Here is a 21,547-nt window from a genome sequence, read left to right on the forward strand (position 1 = left end):
CCCGGCTTTTTTTTTTTTTTTTTTAAATAAAACACCGGGCTCTGTGCATCTTGAGAACATCCGTGTCCACACTCCCACTGCCCGCCTTACCTGGATGCTGTGGATGATATCTTTAAACAGTGGGGAGCGCTGGGTCCATGTGCTCACCAGCCCCACGGCTCGGTCAAAGTTCTTAACGTACTCGCCGTACATCTTTAGGAATGGGGCCAGCTTCTGCAGGATGTCCCCGAGCCGTGGGTTTGTGTCCCTTTGCGGAGAAGTGAATCATCAGAGAGATAGCTGGGTGCAATGGGGGCTCCGAGGTTAATGGACATGACCTCCACCAGGGGAGTGTGGGGTGGCAGCCAGCTCTGTGTGATGGTGAGCAAATTGGTCACCATCTCTGAGCTTTAGCTTCCTCCCCTATGTCATGTAGAGTAGAAAATAGTTAACAGGGCAATTAAATGAAAGGTGCCTGTAAAACAGTTGAAAGTGCAAGCTGCAAGCTTAGAACCAGTGCCCCAGACACAGGAGATAGCAGTAGTAGCAGAATCACCTGAATGATGAGCCACAGCTATCAAAGAGAACCAACAAAATACCATTATGCTCCTTTTAAATGGGCAAAGATTAGAAACAATGGTTCTATTCAATGCTGGTGAAGTCCCGGGGAAAGTAACTCTTTGTAGTACTGATAATGAAAAAAGCTGCTTTGGACAGGGATTTGCAAATAATTTTCAAGAAATAGAAACATATACTAATCATCTATGTCCTTAGGACTGTTTCAAAAAGAAAGAAAAAAGCCACCGGCACAAAGCCATCACTGAGGCGTGACTGTGAACTGCACTCATACATTTAATTTAAAGATCCAAAGGGCAGGGTGGCTAAGTCATCGGACCCCTGTGCTGTTATAAAAGGAGCAGAGGAGGTCACACGTGTGCTCATGAGTTAGCAGTCTTCAGGGCTTTGCAGGATAAAACCTGTCTCTACTAAGCATGGATTTTGTCAGCCAGAAGGCCGCATCCAGTCCTGCCTGCCTTGGGGACACAATGTAACTTGCTTGGCAGCTGGACCATGTCCTTGTACAGATTTACTAATTGACACAGTCCCTCCCTGAGCAACAGGTGAAAAGACTCCCCCTGGCTTTCCATTCCAGCCAAGCCTCTGTGGTCTCCTGGGCTGCAGCTTGGAGAACAGGCTTGTGGGACGCAGAAGGGCCAGGCTCCTGATGCAGAGGGAAGCCGGGCCTGTGAAGGGGGCAGGCAGCAGAGACCCTAAGTCAAACAGCAGTGGCACCCAGAATGAGGGGAAAGGCAACATGCAGTGTGGCAAATTGATGAGTCTGGGGGCCACGCCTGGGATGTTTCATGTGTGACTTGCACTGAGCTGTCCCTCTGCTAATGAACAGAAGCATGAGTGGGACAGAGGGACAGGCCCCAGGGACAGCAGGAGGAGGATCTGATGTCCACTGTTGAGGGGGAAAAATAGCATTTTTTAAACAAAGGTGGAGTATAAGCTAGGAGGGAAAAGAAAACCAACCAGCACTATCCACTGTGTGGTGTTTCCAGATGTCAAACCTCATTTTAGTTTCAGAGCCCCGAGTGGGGCATTAAAAGCCCTTCATTCCGCATCATCTGCTTTCTCAGGAACTAAGCCTTGGAGACCGTAAGTGGCCGGTCAAGATCACCAACAAGTAAGGGGTGGAGTCTGGACCGGACCCAGACCGTGCAGAGAAGGGAGGCGCCCAGTCACCATGGGACAGTCCCCCAGCACTTGCCTGGCTCACAGGCACATGAACCCAGGTCTAGAGACCACTTGAGGGGCCCCACGGGCATCCGCAGACGGTACTCACCACTCCTCCGTGATCCGCGTCTTCAGCTCCGGCAGCAGGAACTGCCCGTGGAAGCGGTGGATGGAAGAGATGTTAGAGAATATGCCCGTGATGACTTCTGGAGGGATCCCCGCATCCGTCAGCCTGGTGCAGAAAACCTGAGCATAGAGAAGCCCACGTGTGGCCAGTGAGCCTCTTCCACTGAGCACAGCTGCCCCGCTTCGGCCACAGGTGAGGGCGCTTGGGAGGGGCCGCTGCTGCCACCTTGTGTTTTCTTAATGAACTTCAGCATTATTGTCCTCCCTTTTCGTAGAACTGGTTCAGACAACCTCATGATCTTAATGCAAGCTCACTTATGACTTAGGAATGTGGGTGCGGCAGGGACAGTCCCCTGAGGACAGGGAAAGACATCTTTCCTCAGCAACCTCTCATGCGAAATGGAAGGTTCAGACTTCCTTCTCTATCTCATGAGATAAAAACAGCAGCAGCACCGTCTGTCAAAACCCCGGCTTCCATGGGTGCTTTATTTCCTGTGCTCATAAACCCCACGTTGTCATATGGATAGGGATGAGTGGCAACCCCTGTCCCAACTATTTATGCAGAAAAACATCCAGAAGCCATTTACATGCTCAGATCATGCAGCTGCCAGGAAGAAATGTCCCACAGGTGACTTGGCAAAGCCTTTTCCTCAGAGCCACAAGCACTGAAAACAAAAAATAAGTTTCTAGGATGGGCATGGTGGCTCACACCTGTAATCCCAGCACTTTGGGAGGCTGAGGCTGGTGGATCACCTGAGGTCAGGAGTTCAAGACCAGCCTGACCAATGTGGTGAAACCCCATCTCTACTATAAATACAAAAATTAGCCAGGCATGGTGGTGTGTGCCTGTAGTCCCAGCTACTCGGGAGGCTGAGACAGGAGAATCGCTTGAACCTGAGAGGCGGAGGTTGCAGTGAGCCAAGATCTCACCACTGCACTCCAGCCTGGGAGACAGAATGAGACTCTGTCTCAAAAGAAAAACAAAACAAAACAAAAAAAAGTTTGTAAACCGGACTTAAATTTGTCTGAGTTTTAGTAGTTAAGTCATTCATACTGCACCTGTAAAGCCCAGTCAATGCTAAGATACTGAAACTGCCCACCGAAACTCTGGGAGTGGACTAAGGCGGGCCCCCAAGCCATGTGGGCTACCTGGTCCAGCAGGTGCAGCCGCCTCACATAGGTCTCCTCGGTGTGCAGGAGCTCCTGGGCAATGTGGAGAAGCTTCTGGGGGCCAGAGTGCTGTGGAGAGAAGAGATGCAGCTCACCTGGGGAAGATGAGCCTTGGGGAATTGGCACCTAACAGGCTGCCACTGTGTGCAGGAGAACCAGGGGCCATGGGGGCGGCAGGACGCCACAGGGGCAGGAGCAGGGGCAGGAAGGGGCCACTGGGATGGCGATGTGGTGCTCAGTTCTCATAGATGATATTTGCATGGAGGATTTTGGGAAAAGCACAGTAGTTTCTGGCAGTCCCCCAAAAGCCTCTCTAGCCCAAAGATAACTCCACCCTCCTGGGCCTTTGAGCAGTTGCAGCAACCACCTCAAAATATATTGGACAGCGATGTCAGCAAGATGGTGGACTAAACAGCTCTCGGCCCTCCTTCTGCTCAGAGACATAAGGTTAACAACAATATATGGGCCAGAACACCTGTGTGAGAATTCCAGAGACCAGCTGAGAAGCTACAGCACCCAAGCCATTATAAAGCCAAGAAAAGATTTTGGCAAAAAGTGTAGGGAAATTGGTGATATTTGACAGGTTTGTCTTAGTCCATTTGGGCCGCTCTCTATGTGTACCACCATGTCCAACTAGTTTTTTTCTATTTTCTTTTGGTAGAGATGAGGTTTTGCCATGTTGCCTAGGCTGGTCTTGAACTCCTGGACTCAACCTATCTGGCTGCCTCAGCCTCCCAAAGTGCTGGGATTACAGGCGTGAGCCACCATGCCTGGCCTCCTCCTGTTTTTTGACATTGGGCAGGCTAACTCTGTAAGTTTCAGTGACCCCAAATGCAAAACAACAGTGTCACCACCTAGTACCTACATCACAGGGATGTTATGAGGATGGAGTGGAACAACACATATGAAACACTTCGTGCAAGACAGGGCACAGGGTACGAGCTAATCAAAGCTCGAAATCATCACTATGGAAGTTTTTGTGAAAATGCCCGAGACAGGGTAATTTCTAAACAAGAGAAGTTTATTTCTCACACTTCTGAGGGCTGATCTCTGCTTCCAAGATGGTGGCCTGAACACTCTCCCCTCACACCGTGGAAGTGGTAGAAGAGAAAAAGGGAGATGAAGGCTGTGTCCTCACATGGTGGAAGAGCAGAGGACAGCAAACCCATGAAGTTTCTCTTTCCTAAGGGCCCTAATGCTATTCATGATGGCTTTGACCTCACGACTTAATCACCTCCTGAAGGTCCTATTGTGGCAAGCCAATCCTTTCTGACAATCACACAGACAGGCCTGCATGACAGTCACACAGACAGATTTCCACAGCACGGCCTTACCATGGAGCAAGTAGTTAAACCTAGGGAAATCGGTGCCCAGACATCAAAGCTAGAAATGAAACATACGGTCAGTAGGAGCCTTGCATAAGCTTCTCCCTAACCTGGAGCAAGTCAAGATAACAGAGGCAGTCTTACATTCCTACTGCCAGGACCTGTCGTAGGTCAATGGAATCTGAGACAAGTCAAGGTAACAGAGGCAGCTGTTTGAATAGATTCATTGGAGAGTCTAAGGCAGCTCTCCAGACCAAGCTGTAAAGGAGACAAGATAGAAATCATCACTCCAGTACCACAGTAGACAGGCCTTGAAGGTATTGGGGCTCTTTTAATCAGATTTAGCAAGCATTTTTTGCCTCTGACCTTCTAGTTGAAACAAAATTAGCTACAAAGAAACAGAAAAATGTAGCCCAATCAAAGGAACAAAATAAAAAAACTCCAAAACTGATCCTAAGGAAACACAGATCTATGAGCTGCTTGAGAAAAAAACATCTAAATAGTTGTCCTAAAGATGTTCAATTAGATAAAAAAGAACAGATAGATGACTAAAAAACAAAATCAGGAAATGATGCATGAACAAAGTGAGAATATCAACAAAGAGACAGAAACTATTAAAAACGACAAACCAGACATTCTGGAGCTGAAATACACTTTAATTGAGCCGATAAATTTTTAAGAGGGGTTTGATAGCAGACTTGATCAGGCAGAAGAAAAAGTCAGCAAACTTGAAAAGAGGTCATTTGAAATCATAGAGTCAGATAAGAAAAAAAAAAAAAAAAAGAAGAGCAAGGAGAGCCTAAGGGATGTATGGGCCACTATCAAGTAGATCAATATATGCACATGTAAGTTCCAAAGGAGAAGAGAAAGGGGCAAAGAGTTTATTTACAGAAATAATGGCTGAAAATTTCCCCAATTTGAGGAAAGCAATGGACTTAAACATTCAAGAATCTCAAAGACCTCCAACTGGAGTAAATCAACAGAGAACCATATCAAGACACTATATAACTGTCTCAAGTCAAATACAAAGAAAATCTTGAAAGCAGTGAGAGAAAAGTAATTTGTCTCACGTAAGGGGTCTTCCATAAGATTATCAGAGGATTTGTCAGTGGTAACTTTGCAAAACAGAAGGTAGAGGGAGGATACATTCAAAGTGCTCAAAGGAAAAAAAACAACTGTCAACGAAGAATATTGTATTTGACAAAACTGTCCTTCAAAAATGGAGAAGTCAACACTTTTCCAGTTAAACAAAAGCTGAGGGAGTTCTTTACCATTAAATCTGCTCTAAAATAAAAAAGATTAAGGGGTCTTTAAATTACAAAAACATTTAAACATTTAAATCTATATGAATAAATAAAGATGAACTCATGACATCAATAACAGCAGGGAGAGGGAAGTGAAATTGTAAAAGTAGAGTTTTTGCATGTGATTGAAGTTATTAGTTTAAAATAGAATGCTATGACTTTAAAATGTTAAACATAATTGCAATGGTAACCACAAATAAAATATCTATAGATAAAAAAGGAAATGAGAAGGAAATAAAACCATATCACTACAAAAAAAATTAATGAAACACAAAGAAAGGCAGTAAGAGAGTAAAGGAGGGACACAAAAAACCTATAAGACATACAGAAAACAACCAAATGGCAGTAGTAGGTCCTTTCCTATCAGTAACTACTTTAAATGTAAATGGATTAAACTTCCCAATCAAAAGTCATATTGGCGGCTGGGCATGGTGGTTCACACCTGTAATCCCAGCACTTTGGGAGGCCAAGGTGGGGGGATCATGAGGTCAGGAGTTTGAGAACAGCCTGACCAACATGGTAAAACCCCATCTCTACTAAAAATACAAAAATTAGCCGGGCATGGTGGCACACACCTGTAATCCCAGCTACCAGGGGGCTGAGGCAGGAGAATCACTGGAACCCAGGAGGCGGAGGTTACAGTGAGCTGAGATTGCGCCACTGCACTCCAGCCTGGGCAACAGAGCGAGACTCCATCTCAAAAAAAAAAAAAAAAAAAAAAAAAAAGACATAGTGGCTGAATGGATTAAAAATAACAGCCTCCAACTATATGCTGTTGACAAGAGACTCTCTTTAGATATAAGGACACACGTAGGCTTAAAGTGACAGGATGGAAAAAGATATTTCGTGCAAATGGTAACCAAAAGAGAGCAGGAGTGGCCATACTTAGATAAAATAGACTTTACAGCAAAAACTGTTACAAGGCTGGATGCAATGGTGTACACCTATAGTCCCACCTACTCAGGAGGTTGAGGTGGGTCACTTAAGCCCAGGAGTTCGAGGCTATCCTGGGCAACATAGTGAGACCTTGTACCAAAAAAAAGAAGGAGAGTGACAGCAGTAAGATGGCTGAGTAGAAACACCTGGCATTCCCCTCATCCCGGGAAAAGACTAAGGCACAAAAAACTAAGATTTGGCTGGCACTGGAGTGAGTGGTGGAGTACAGATGCACCTGTGATGACTGGGAGAGCAGTCTGGAGGCACCCAGCCTCTAGTGGTCCCATCTCCCTCCAACCAGATAGCATCTATCCAGAGTCAGGAGGGACATTCCTTTGCAGGGAAAAAGTACAACACGAGAGAATCCCACATTCCTTGCAAGCCCCAAGCCCAGTTTGGAGAGCTGTGAGAATTCGCACAGCTACATCGCCCAGATTAGGATCACAAAGTGTACACACACACCCCCCTCCCCAAGCACCCACTGTGAACCAGGCTGCTGTGGCATGGCACCATCCTGAGACCAGAGCCACCTCTGGAGTGCTCCAGGCAGTAGCTACTGTACCTCTCCAGCAGTGGGGCTCCATCTCCATTCCACAAAGACCACATGAGTGGTTGAATGCCACAGCCCCAGCTGCATAGAGCTTGGGCCCAGGATCAGCTGTGACTCTGTTCCTGCACAGCAGGGAAACCAACCCTCACTGCCACACTTTCAGCTAAAAGAACAGTCTGCCATTCCAACCTAGGAGGAGCTCAAGCAATCCTCCCAGCTATTCTTCAGAAAGGAAGGAGGAATAAAATCTTTAACCAACAAGCAAAAACTAAGGGAATTCATCACCACTAGACCAGTCTTATAAGAAATGCTCAAGACGGTCTTATATCTGGAAGTGAAAAGACAATAAACACCATCGTGAGAACATGTGAAACTATAAAACTCACTGATAAAGCTGATACACAAAGGAGGAAAGAAATGAATCAAACCTTATCACTGCAGAAAACCACCCGACTACAAAAATAAATAATGAGAGGAGGTAAGTAACAAAAGATATACAAAACAACCAGAATGCAATCAATAAAATGACAGGAGTTAAGTTCTCACCAATCAATAATAATCTTGAATGTAAATAGATTAAATTCCTCCATTTAAAAGATAAACTAGCTGAATGGATTAAAAAACCAAGACCCAACTATATGCTGTCTACAAGAAACTCCCCTTACCTGTAAAGACACACATAAACTGAAAGTCAAGGGTGAAAAGACATAGTCCATGTAAACAGAAACCCAAAACAAGCAGGAGTAGCTATACTTATATCAGATGAAGAAGACTTCAAGTCAAAAACTATAAAAATAAACAAAGACATTACATAATAAAGGGATTAATTCAGGAGGAGAATATAATTGTAAATATATATGCACCAAATACTAGAGCACCTAGATATAGAAAGCAAATATTAGATATAAAGGGAAAGACAGATCTCCAACACAATAATGGTTGGAGACTTCAACATCCCATTCGCAGTATTAGATAGATCATCTAGACAGCGAATCAAAGACACATCAGATTTAAACTACACCATAGAACAAATGGACCTAACAGACACTTACAGAACATTTCACCCAACAACTGCAGAATACACATTTTTCTCATGAACACATGGAACATTCTCCAGGACCGACAATATATTAGGACACAAAACAAGCCTCAAATTTTTTAAAAATCAAAATTATATTAGGTATCTTATCTTACCACAGTGGAATAAAACCAGACATCAATAACAAGAGAAACATTCAAAGCTATATCAATATACGGAAATTAAATAACATGCTCCTGAATGACCAATGGATGAAGGAAGAAATTCAGAATGAAATTTAAGGGCCAGGCAGCCCTTACAATGGCTCACACCTGTAATCTCAGCACTGTGGGAGGCCAAGGCTGGCATACTGCTTGAGCCTAGGAGTTTGAGACCAGCCTGGGCAACATGGTGAAACTCCATCTCTACAAAAAATATAAAAATTAGCTGGGTGTGGTGGTGGGTGACTGTAGTCCCAGCTCCTTGGGAGGCTGAGGCAGGAGAATAGTTTGAGCTAGGGAGGCAGAGGTTGTGGTGAGCCAAGATTGTGCCACTGCACTCCAGCCTGGGTGACAGGGTGAGACTCTGTCTCAAAAACAAACAAATCTCCAAACAAAAAAATTCCAGGACCCAATGGGTTCACCATTGAATTCTACTGAACCTATAAAGAACAATTGATACCAATTATCAAACTATTCCAAAAAATTGAAGCAGAGGAAATTCTTCCTAACTCATTTTATAAGGTCATCAAAACCTTGATACGAAAACCAGGAAAAGACACAACTAAGAAGAAAACTACAGGCCAATATCCCTGATGAAAATAGATGAAAAAATCCTCAAAATACCTGCAAACCAAATCCAACAGCACATGAAAAAGATAAACTAGAATCAAGTGGGATTTACCCCAGGATGCAAGGATGGTTCAATATGCACAAATCAATAAATGTGATGCATCACATTCACAGAACTAAGAACAAAAACCATATGATCATTTTCATATATGCTGAGACAGCATTTGATAAAATTCAGCATCCCTTTATCATAAAAGCCCTCAACAAACTAGGTATAGAAGAAATATACCTCAAAATAATAGAGCCCATATGTGAGAAACCCACAGCTAACATCTTACTGAATGAGAAAAGCTGAAAGCTTCTCCTCGAAGAATTGGAAAAAGACAAAGATGCCCACTTTCCCCACTATTATTCAACATAGTACTGGAAGTTTTAGCCAGAACAGTTAGGCAAGAGAAAGAAGTAAAAGGCATCCAAATGAGAATAGAGGAAATCAAATTGTTCCTGTTTGCAGATGATATAATCTTTTTTGTTTTTTTGATACAGGACCTCACTTTGTTGCCTGCACCACCATGCCTAGCTAACTTTTTAATTTTTTTGTATAGACAAGGTCTCACTATGTTGCTCAAGCTGGTCTTGAATTCCTTGGCTCAAGCAATCCTCCCATCTCAGCCTCCCAAAGTTCTGGGATTACAGGTGTGAGCCACTACACCTAGCTGATGTGATCTTATATATATAGGAAAACCTATACTCTATCACAAAATTCTTAGAACTGATAAATTTCATAAAGTTGCAGGGCACAAAATCAATATATGAACAACAGTAGTGTTTCTACACACAAACAACAAACTAGCTGAAAAAGAAATCAAGAGGGCAATCTCATATACAATAACTGAAAAATAAATACCTAGGAGTAAATTTAACAAAGGAGATTAAAAAAAAAATTCTATAAGGTGCAAAAGGAAAACAAAAACTCAGGACCCCAATTCATGATGCCAAAAGAAAAATATTAAGCTGAAAGCTGAGTCATGCAAGAAACTGCCTTTCCTTTTGTTCCTAAGCAGACAGCTATAGATGAAAGGTTAAATATCTCCACAGGTGGCTGCCCTATGTTTACCCCATCTTATGTAAAGTGCCGATTTACTGAACACCAGATGAATACATAATTGACTATTCCCCTACCAGCTTCTTTTCTCTTGCAACATGTGGATTAACATACCCTCCCTTTCTCCCCTCCAGCCCACTTTTCCCCTTTAAATACTGAAGGCTTCAAAGTCCTCTTTGGAGAAAGGCAAAGGCCACAGACTGTTTTTCTATGATTCCATGTTTATTTCTTCCAAGCATAACCTCAACCTTGGCAAAATAAACTTCTAAATTGATTGAGACCAGTCTCAGATACTTTTTGGTTTACAAAAGAAAACTAAAAAAACACTGATAAGGCCGGGTGCGGTGGCTCACGCCTGTAATTTCAGCACTTTGGGAGGCCAAGGTGGGCGGATCAAGAGATCAGGGGTTGGCTGGGTACAGTGGCTCACACCTTTAATCCCAGCACTTTGGGAGGCCGAGGCGGACAGATCATGAGGTCAGGAGATCGAGACCATCCTGGCTAACATGGTGAAACCCCATTTGTAGTATAAAAACACAAAAAAATTAGCTGGGCGTGGTGGTAGGCACCTGTAGTCCCAGCTACTTGGGAGGCTGAGGCAGGAGAATGGCGTGAACCCGGGAGGCAGAGCTTGCAGTGAGCTGAGACCGCACCACTGCACTCCAGCCTGGGTGACAGAGAGAGACTCAGTCTCAAAAGAAAAAAAAAAAAAAAAGAGGTCAGGGGTTTGAGACCAGCCTGGCCAACATGGTGAAACCCTGTCTCTACTAAAAATACAAAAATTATCTGGGTGTGGTGGCATGCACTTGTAGTCCCAGCTACTCGGGAGGCTGAGGCAGGAGAATTGCTTGAACCTGGGAGGCAGAGGTTGCAGTGAGCCTAGACTGAGCCATTGCATTCCAGCCTGGGCGACAGAGCAAGACTCCATCTCAAAAACAAAACAAAACAAAACAAAACAAAAAACACTGATGAAAGAAATTGAAGCAGATAATGTTTCATGAAAGGGCTGTGCATGCAGAGACCCCCAAATGCTGAAGGAGTTGAGGAACCAAAGAACAAGGCAGACTAACGTAGTTTCTCAGCAGAGGGTGATTTATTGGGGAAGTTACAGACAGGAGATGTGTCTTGAGTGGCCACAAAACAGGTAGATCCTCACACTATCAACCCCCAAACCCAGGACTTATATGCCATAGGGAAAGGGTATACAGTGCTTCAGAAGGAATGTGCAGGACACTGAAATCAACCCCTCAGGGAAAGTCAAGAATGTTGTATTTATCACAGCCTAACGGCAGGATTTATGGTAAATATGTGTTTATGGTAACATCCAAGTTGTCATGACCTAAGGGTAAGATTTACAAAAAATACTTGCTCTTATACAAGGAACAGTAATAAGATAGAAATCTTAGAGGCATTCCTGGAACTATGATTAATCAGAAGTCAACATGGCAGATTAGCATAAGGTAGGTAGCCAGGCAGACATGAGCAGGGCAGCAGGCTCCCTGCCACACCAGGAATATCGGGTGACCATCATCAGTGATGGTCTTGATAGATGCAGGAGGCAGATAAGAAAGCGTCCCTGGAGAATCTCCAACCTGTCCCACAAGCGTTTATGCCAGACTGTTTTTTTCTTTGAGGCGGAATCTTGCTCTCTTGCCCAGGCTGGACTACAGTGGTGTGATCTTGGCTCACTGCAAGCTCCGCTTCCTGGGTTCATGCCATTCTCCTGCCTTAGCCTCCCGAGTAGCTGGGACTACAGGTGCTCACCACCACGCCTGGCTAAATTTTTTGTGTTTTTATTGGAGATGGAGTTTCACCATATTAGCCAGGATGGTCTCCATCTCCTGACCTTGTGATCCACCCGCCTCAGCCTCCCAAAGTGCTGGGATTACAGGTGTGAGCCACCGCGCCTGGCCTATGCCAGATGATTTTGTGTAGGTAAGGGAATCTGTGCAGGGTCTTGCCTGGGCATGCCCGCAATGGACTGGAGGCCCACAGGCACTGGGGAAGTGGGGTGGAGCTACCAGGAATTCGTGCCTCATGCAGGGGAGGAGCCTGGCCTCTTCAACTAGTGTGTGGTGGCCTGGTATTCAGTCTGTGAGGTGGTAGCCTGTTGGCAGGACCCCCTCTTTCTTTGCTGAGAGCTTTCTTTTTCCCTAATAAATCCGCCCTGCTCACCCTTCAGTGTGTCCTCGTGCCTAAGTTTTCCTGGTAATGAGACAAGAATCTGGATTTTAGCTGAACTAAGGAGCAAAAAATCCTGCATTGGTCAGGTGGTTGCTAAGCAGCCTCTCTAAAATAATAATTGGTAGCAGCCAGCACCAGGGAAAGGCAGTCTCCAGATAGATAGAAAAACCTGAAACAGGTACTCAGCTTCCTGATAAGATCTCGGGAGTTGGATAAATGGGCTCATGCATGCGCACTAAGGGGCGAAATGGTGGAGTGTAATTGGTATATGACCTTCTAGGAACACTTGACTGGTACAGGAAGAACGCCTCAAGTGAGCATGCTCACAACTCTAGTAAACACACTATGCATACGGCCCCTCCAAAGTGCTGGCGGGCCACTGGGCATGCAGACAGCCCACCACACAAAAGAATCAGGGGAGAAGGGATGTAACCCCCTGGAAGCATGCCAGTGCAGAATCACCCTAAGTCAAAGGTTAAATGGAGCACTTGAATCTCTCAAGTCAGACAGAAGGGACCTTGGAGTCTGCACTGAGTAGAACTGAGGCACCCATGGCCCTCCTAGACAGGAGGCTCACGAGAGTGGCAGGGCTAAAGCCTAACACCATGCAGTGTCTGTTGTTTCCTCTGCTTTTTCTTTTTTTTCTTTCTTTCTTTCTTTTTTTTTGAGACAGAGTCTCTCTCTGTCGTCCAGGCTGGAGTACAGTGGCGCAATCTCGGCTCACTGCAAGCTCAGCCTCCTGGGTTCACACCATTCTTCTGCCTCAGCCTCCCGAGTAGCTGGGATTACAGGCACCCATCACCACGCTTGGCTAATTTTTTGTATTTTTAGTAGAGACGGGGTTTTACTGTGTTAGCCAGGATGGTCTCGATCTCCTGACCTCATGATCCACCTGCCCTGGCCTCCCAAAGTGCTGGGATTACAGGCATGAGTCACTGCACCTGGCCTCCTCTGCTTTTTCAACTAAAATTGGTTCTTTTCCAAAAACCCATACTGCCTATTCTCCTGTTTTCTCTGTGTGTATTCTGAAATGGCTTGTGCACTCACTGGACTATCTGCCTTGGGGGCAAGTCTGCCTCTTTGTTCTTACTTTGTATGTCACTTGACTTCTTAAACACACACTCCCTGTTATTCATGCACCCGTGGCTCTTGCTGCATTTGTGTGGCAGCAAAGACACAGGCTCCCTTGGGGATACGCCCTGAGATTTATACTTGGTTTTACCCTACCAGCTCGGACGACCTCTAACCCTTCCCCTGACTACTGGCACATGGTCGGGACAGACACTAATTGGAACCCTGGCTCTGCCAGCTCCTTATGACTTACCATATGCTTTTCATTCCTGTTATGCCCCAGGGCCAAGTTTTCCAGTGGCTTTTGAAGCAGTTTGTCTGCGGGCACAGGGCCTCACTCTGTGGCCCTTTAAGGACCCTGCCTACTTGCATTTTTGAGTTAGCACTTTTTGGGAGGAGGGAACATTCTTCCTTTGCCATTGCAAGTTCTTACCCCAAGCCCCAAGTCCTCCAGAGGTTCTTCTTTATGTCAGGAGGGAAAATAAACATTGCCCTCTCAAATGGAAGGGCTGCTATTTTTGTGAGCATATGAAGGCTTTCCATGAGTATTCCTCTCGCCTCCTCCCACTTCCTCCTGTAGCTTCCATTTCTCTAATCACTTCCATACCCTTCTCAACATGCATCAAGACCTTCAAGGTCATATTCGCAGGGAGGGGAGTCAGCCCCCTTGTGGCAGTTAGCTGAAAAACAGGCTTCTCATCTACTTGAAGAACATGAGAAATGGGACCCTGAGAAAAGAGATCATCACTTTGTTGCCAGAATGCTCCGAGCAAGAGTCACTATAAGGTCATGGAGATAAGGATATAGGCCAGCTGAAAGCCACAGGCACAAGAGACCCATAGGACAGAGATAAAGGCTAATAGATTATCACTAAAACAGAGACGAAGGCAAGGTTAGGGGTACAAGGTAAGACATTGCAGAACCCCAAGGATGAGCAGGGGGCCCACTGTTCACTCTGGTATCTCCTCTGTTCTCAAGTGGGTAATTGTGATGAAATGGGACCAAGGTTTAGGGTACACAGTAAGACCAGTTCATTCTGGAACCCTAAGGATGAATGGGGGATACCCTATTCAGGATAATAGGAAAGTAAGAAGGGACACCTTTTACCTTTTTTCTCTTCTGTTCTGTCTTCACAGATGGGTAATCATATCTCCACACCACAGGACACACCCCTCAGATGCATTCCCAAAAAGTGGGAAAAGTTTGATCCCCCAAACCTTAAAACAGAAAAATGGTCCAGGCACCGTGGCTCATGCTTGTAATCCCAGCACTTTGGGAGGCCGAGGTCGGTGGATCACCTGAGGTGAGGAGTTTGAGACCAGCCTGACCAACATGGTGAAACCCTGTCTCTACCAAATACAAAAAATTAGCCAGGCATGGTGGCAGCCACCCATAATCCCAGATACTTGGGAGGCTGAGGCAGGAGAATCACTTGAACTCGGGAGGTGGATTATAGTGAGCTGAGATTGTGCCACTGCACTCCAGCCTGGGCAATAAGAGCAAAACTCTGTCAAAAACCAAACAAACAAAAATAGAAAAACTAGGTTTTTTTTGGTAATACTGTTTTTCCTCAAAACTAACTGGGACTAAATTACAAAAGTCAGCCTCAGAACCCAGTGTCCCTATGCAGGAAATCCTCAAAGTCACCTCCTCAGTCTTTTATAACTGGGAGTAGAATAAGGAGGACAGGGCTAAGGAAAAGGAGAAATGCAGGGACCAGAGGCAGGCTTAACTACTGGCTGCTCTGCAAGCCCACCAGCCTCCTCCAGGTTGCCCTAAGGACACTCCTCCAGGTAACTGCCATTGGAGTGGGAAGCCAGGCCACTGGAAGGCAAACTGCCCCAGTGGGACAAACGGGAGGAAACTTCACATGGTTTGCCCCCTCGGCCAAAAGCTTGGCCAATGGAAATGGAACTGCTTCGAAAGCTGAAGGGGTCCCAGGACAGAATCCCAGCCCCTAATGGCCTTGAGCTGGAGAGCTCTCTGCTCCAGCTGGCTTTCAAATCAGACATTGGCACTAACAGGGCAAAGCCAAGGGTGACTCTGGAGTCGGCAAATAAAATTATAAATTTCCCTTTTGGGTTCAAAAGCTCACTACTCTGTGCTAATCTCTTCTGAGCGATTCTTCTCCAAATGCAGTCAGGTAGTGTGGGCAAATAGCACTCCCTCCTTCCAAAAAAAAAAAAAAAAGATTCACACCCCTTTATATTATTTAGGAGACCAATTACCACTTTCCCACCAGTCCCTGCTAGTATCTAAATACCCTATACCTCTTTGGGGAAAACATATACTTTCTTAGATGGGTGCTTGCTTAATATTTACCTGACCTCTGAATTCATCTTTCTCTCTAATAGCTCTATTTCTCCCGGGAAAGCTAACTAAATCTTTAACCAATAACCTTAACCTGGACAGTCCAACCTCAGGGATTTAGAAATAGCCCACACTTATTTGGACAAACCCTAGCAAAAATCTAACCAAGGCATCTCTCAAGGGGGGATACCTTCTACAGTATGTAGATAACCTCTTTGTCTGCTCCCTGCTTCACAGGACCCATACAGCAACATGTAGTACAAACTATAACTTCCTAACAGAAGGAAATTACTTTGTCTAATTCAAAGGTTATGAAGGTAAAGGTATTGTTGGTAAGGAAGTTTATAAAGAAAAGTGATTTTGTATGAAAAGGATTTTGTATGGTAAATTCTTGTCCCAAAGTAAAATAACTGGTTGTTTAAAAGAGGGTATGTTTAGGTCAAGTCAGAAAGTCCAAGCATGCTGTAGATAGTCAGTGCAAATTGTAAAATGCTTTATAAACTTGATCATGACTCTTAACTGTACAACTTGCCTGCTTTACAGCTAGGTAAGGCCTGGGGACATACAGAGTTAACTGTATCCCCATATCCATGCTGGAAAGAGTCAAACATTATCTGCATTTCTGTTGGGTGGCCTAGGCTCCAAACCTAGTGCATAATTAGAATTGCTTACTTACCAGGTTTTTCACCAAAAGTAAAAGTTGCTAAGAGTTAACAGTGTAACGTGTACTTGACACTACTGGAAAAACAGTTCACACGTAAGGTGTGTGGGAAAAGCAGAATGTGATTTTGGTAAAAGATTATAAGAAGGCATGGAAATATGGATATTTTTGCCTAGTTTAGAGGGTTAAAGGATGGTTTTAAATTATATATGATAAAGGTTAAAACAAATTGTGGAAGGTTTGTTAAAATTAATCTTGTAAAAGAAATTCTGTATGTGACCATACTGGCTAGAGTTAAAGGAGTATTCAGTTTTTCCATAAATTGAACAATGGAATAAAACCACAACAGAGTTTTATTACAGCATTATTCTGCTCCTTATAAATGTGTTATTGGTACATGTTCCAAAATTATGCAAAACTTCTATAATTATGATATAATTTAGTATGTTATCACTAATAATGATAATTGTTATGTTAAAATTAGTGTGCCACAGAGATAACAAACTTCTTTTTCAATTGTGTCTTTGACTGTGGCACCATAAGACTTTTTGTCATCCACAATTGTGGGCTTGTTTTAATCCTCTTTAAAAGGTGAGTTTTTTTTTTTTTAGACAGAGTCTCACTCTGTTGCCCAGGTTGGGGTGCAGTGGCACGATCTTGGCTCACTGCAACCTGCCTCCCAGGTTCAAGCCATTCTCCTGCCTCAGTCTCCCAAGTAGCTGGGATTACAGGCAAGTACCACCATGCCCAGCTAATTTTTGTATTTTTAGTAGAGACAGGATTTGGCCATGTCGGTCAGGCTGGTCTTGAACTCCTGACCTCAGGTGATCCATTTGCCTTACCCTCCCAAAGTGCTAGGATTACAGGCATGAGTCACCGTGCCTGGCCAAAAGGTGGTTTTTATAGTCAGCTATAGGACTCTAACAGGTGCTCCTAAATGCAGGTTTCTGATAACTTTGGAGATTATGATATTAGAATAGAGGAAAAACTTTCAGGACTCTTATGGAGAGCTGAAATGTTCATGAATATCAAGCAGAACAGGAGCTAACTGCATGAACAGTGATCTTGCCACTGCACTGTAGCCTGGGTGACAGAGCAAGACTCTGTCTCAAAAAAAAAAAAAAAAAAAAAAGAAAAAGAAGAGAAAAAAAAGAATGAATACATTAAAAAACTAAAATGTTTAAAAAGAAAAACCATAGAACTACCATATGATCCAGCAATCGCACTACTGGACATTTATCCAAAGGAAGGGAACTCAGTATATTGAAGGGACAGCTGCACCTCCATGTTTATTTATTCACAGCAGTCAACATATGGAATCAACCTGGGTGTCCAACAACAGATGAGTGGATAAGGAAAATGTGGTATATATAGACAATGTCATACTACTGAGTCATAAAAATATGAAATCCTGTCATTTGTGGCAACATGGATGGAATTAGAGGACATTTAGTCAAGCAAAATAAGCCAGGAACAGAAAGTTAAACACCACGTATTCTCACTCATACGTGGAAGCTAAAAAAAGTTGATCTCACAGAAGTAAAAAGTACAGCAGAGCATACTAGAGACTAGGAAGGGTAGGAGAAAAAGGGGGATAGGGAGAGATTTGTTAAAGGATATAAAATCGCAGATAGATAGAAGGAGTAATTTCCAGTGTTCTATGACACTGTAGGAGGATGATAGTTAACAATCGTATAGTATATAGTTTCAATAGCTAGAAGGAGGCTGGGCGCGGTGGCTCAAGCCTGTAATCCCAGCACTTTGGGAGGCCGAGACGGGCGGATCACGAGGTCAGGAGATCAAGACCATCCTGGCTAACATGGTGAAACCCCGTCTCTACTAAAATACAGAAAAAAAAAACTAGCCGGGTGAGGTGGCGGGCGCCTGTAGTCCCAGCTACTCAGGAGGCTGAGGCAGGAGAATGGTGTAAACCCGGGAGGCAGAGCTTGCAGTGAGCTGCGATCCGGCCACTGCACTCCAGTCTGGGCGACAAAGCGAGACTCCGTCTCAAAAAAAAAAAAAAAAAAAAAAAAAAAAGCTAGAAGGAGGGTATTGAATGTTCCCAACACAAAGAAATGATAAATGTTTGAAATGATGGCTATGTTAATTGCCATGATCTAATAACTATGTATTATATGTATCAAAACATCACTATGTAACTCAGGCACATGTACAGCAAGTATCTGTCACTTTAAAAAAAAGAATCACTGCTGTCAAGTGGAAAAAAAATAACTGTTACAAGAAGCAAAGAAGGACATTATATAGTGATAAACAGGTCAAGTCACCAAAAAGATGTAACAGTTATAAATATTCATGCACCAAACCTCAGAGCTCCTAAATATATGAAGGAAACTTTGGTAGAATTGAAGGAAGAAATAGCAGCAAAATAATATTAGGAGACTTTAATACCCCACTTTCAATAAACCAATAGAATAAACAGACAGAAGATCAATAAGGAAATAGAGAACTTGAACAACTCTACAGCCAGTTGACCCAAACAATTACAGAACACAGTGCCCAAAAACAGCACAATATACGTTCTTCTTGAGTGTACCTGAAACATTATCCAGGATAGAGCATAGTAGGCATAAAACAAGTCTCAACAAACAAAGACTGAACTTAAACAATCTTTTTCTTTCCCTTTTTTTTTTTTTTTGAGATGGAGTTTTGCTCTGTCACCCAGGCTGGAGTGCAGTGGCACAATCTCAGCTCATTGCAAGCTCCGCCTCTCAGGTTCATGCCATTCTCCTGCCTCAGCCTCCCAAGTAGCTGGGACGACAAGTGCACGCCACCACGCCCGGCTAATTTTTTGTATTTTTAGTAGAGACAGGGTTTCACCATGTTAGCCAGGATGGTCCCGATCTCCTGACCTCGTGATCTGCCCGCCTCAGCCTCCCAAAGTGCTGGGATTACAGGTGTGAGCCACCGCACCTGGCCCAAACTATCTTTTTCAATCACAATGGAAGGAAACTAGAATTCAATAACACAATGAAAATCCACAGACATGTGCAAATTAAACAACACATTTTTTTTTTCTTTTTTTTCTTTTGAGATGGAGTCTTGCTCTGGCACCCAGGTATGGTGGCAGGATCTAGGCTCACTACAACCTCCACTTCCCCAGTTCAAGCAATTCTCCTGCCTCCGACTCTCGGGTAACTGAGATTACAGGTGCCCACTACCACACCTGGCTAATTTTTGTATTTTTAGTAGAGACAGGGTTTCACCATGTTGGCCAGGCTGGTCTCAAACTCCTGACCTCAGGCCATCCACCCACCTCATCCTCCCAAAGTGCTGGAATTACAGGAGTGAGCCACCGCACCTGGCCTAAACAACACATTCGTAAACCACCAATGGATAAAAGAAAAACATGAAATCATAACATACCTATGGAATGCAGTAAAAGCAGTGCTAAGAGGAAATTTTAGAGCTATAAATATGTACATTTTTTAAAAAAGAAAAATCTTGAATCAACAACCTAACTCTACACATCAAGAAACTCAAAAAAGAAGAGTAAACTGAAACTGAAGATAGCAGGAGGAAGGAAGTAATAAAGATCAGACATAAAGAGAGATCTATATACATACAGGCATCTGCAATAGAGAGTAGAAAGACAACAGGAAAACCAACAACATGAAAAGTTGGTTTTTTGAAAAGAGCAAAAAAATTGACAAACATTTAGCTAGGTTAACTAAGAAAAATTGGAGGCTGGGAATGGTGGCTCACACCTGTAATCCCAGCACTTGGGAGGCTGAGGCAGGTGGATCACCTGAGGCCAGGAATTTGAGATAACCCTGGCCGAAATGGTGAAACTTCATCTCTACTAAAAATACAAAAATCAGCTGGGTGTGGTGGCACACACCTGTAATCTCAGCTACTCAGGAGGCTGGGGCAGGAGAATTGCTTGAACCCAGGAGGCGGAGGTTGCCGTTAGCTGAGATCGCACCACTATACTCTACCCCGGGCAGCAGAGTGAGTGAGACTCCATCTCAAAAAAAAAAAAAATCTATTCTATTGTCTAAATGTATAGATTTTTTTCTAAATGTTGTGATTTTTAAATAGACTGCCTCAAAATAAAAGAGAGAGAGAAGACTCAACTAAAATGAAAGAGGGGACATTATAAGAGATGCCACAGAAATAAAAAGACTGTAAGAGAATACTGTGAACAGTAATGGGTAAATTCCTAGAAACACACAACCTAGTAAGACTGAATCATGAAGAAATAGAAAATCTGAAAGAGCAATAATGAATATGCAGATTGAATTACTAATAAAGAACCTCCAAACAAACAAACGTCCAGGACCAGATGGCTTCACTGACGGATTCTATAAACATTTCAAAAAGAAATAAAACCAATCCTCCTGAAATTTTTCCAAAAAAATTGAAGAGGAAGGCATACTTCCAAGCTCATTCAATAAGGCCAGCATTATCCTGATACCAAGGCCCTACAAAGACAATACAGGAAGATAAAACTATGGGCCAATATCCCTGATGAATATTGATGCAAAAGTCCTCAACAAAATACTAGGAAATGAAATTCAACAGTACATTGAAAGGATTAATCACCATGACCAAGTTTATTCCTGGAATGCAACTCTGGTTCAACATAACAAAAATCAATGAATGTAATACACCACATTAAGAGAATGAAGAACAAAAGCCACATGGTCATCTCAACTGATGCAGAAAAAGCATTTGAAAGGATTCAACATGCTCTCATGATAAAAACACTCAACAAACCAGGAACAGAATGAAACTACCTAAATATAATAAAGCCCATGTATGAGAAGCCCACAGCTAACATCATATTCAACGGTGAAAGACTAAAAGCTTTTCCTCTAAGATTAGAAATAAGACAAGGATGCCCACTCTTGCCACTTCTATTCAATATAGTACGGGAAGTCCTAGCCAGAGCAATTAGGAAAGGAAAAGGAAGAAAAGTCATCCAAATTGCAAAGGAAGAAGTACAATTAGTTCTGTTCACAGATGACATGATTTTATAGTAGAAAACCCTTAAGATTCCATTAAAAACTGGTAGGACTAATGGACCGATTCAGTAAGGTTACAGGATACAAAATGAACACAAAAAATCAGCTGGTGCTGGGCATGGTGGTTTGCAGCTGTAATCCTGACATTCTGGGAAGCCAAGGCAGGAGGATCACTTGAGGCCAGGAGTTTGAGATGAGCCTGGGCAATATAATGAGATTCCATCTCAAGGAAAGGAAGGGTGAGATTCTGTCTCAAAGGAAGGGAAGGGGAAGGGAGGGGAGGGGAGAGGAG

The 21,547-nt window shown here is 43.6% G+C and overlaps 1 protein-coding gene across 1 annotated transcript in view; it reads right to left on the bottom strand.

Moving 5' to 3' along the window:
- The window catches only part of FGD3 (FYVE, RhoGEF and PH domain containing 3), a 76,009-nt gene that overhangs the window by 36,190 nt on the left and 18,272 nt on the right, over positions 1-21,547 (bottom strand). Inside the window, 3 exon segments of the mRNA XM_017853706.1 lie at positions 91-247; positions 1,829-1,965; positions 2,995-3,084. Coding sequence (XP_017709195.1) covers positions 91-247; positions 1,829-1,965; positions 2,995-3,084 — 384 coding nt within the window.

This window comes from Rhinopithecus bieti, unplaced genomic scaffold (assembly GCF_001698545.2).
Source record: "Rhinopithecus bieti isolate Rb0 unplaced genomic scaffold, ASM169854v2 scaffold_37505, whole genome shotgun sequence".
NCBI classification, from domain to species: Eukaryota; Metazoa; Chordata; class Mammalia; order Primates; family Cercopithecidae; genus Rhinopithecus; species Rhinopithecus bieti.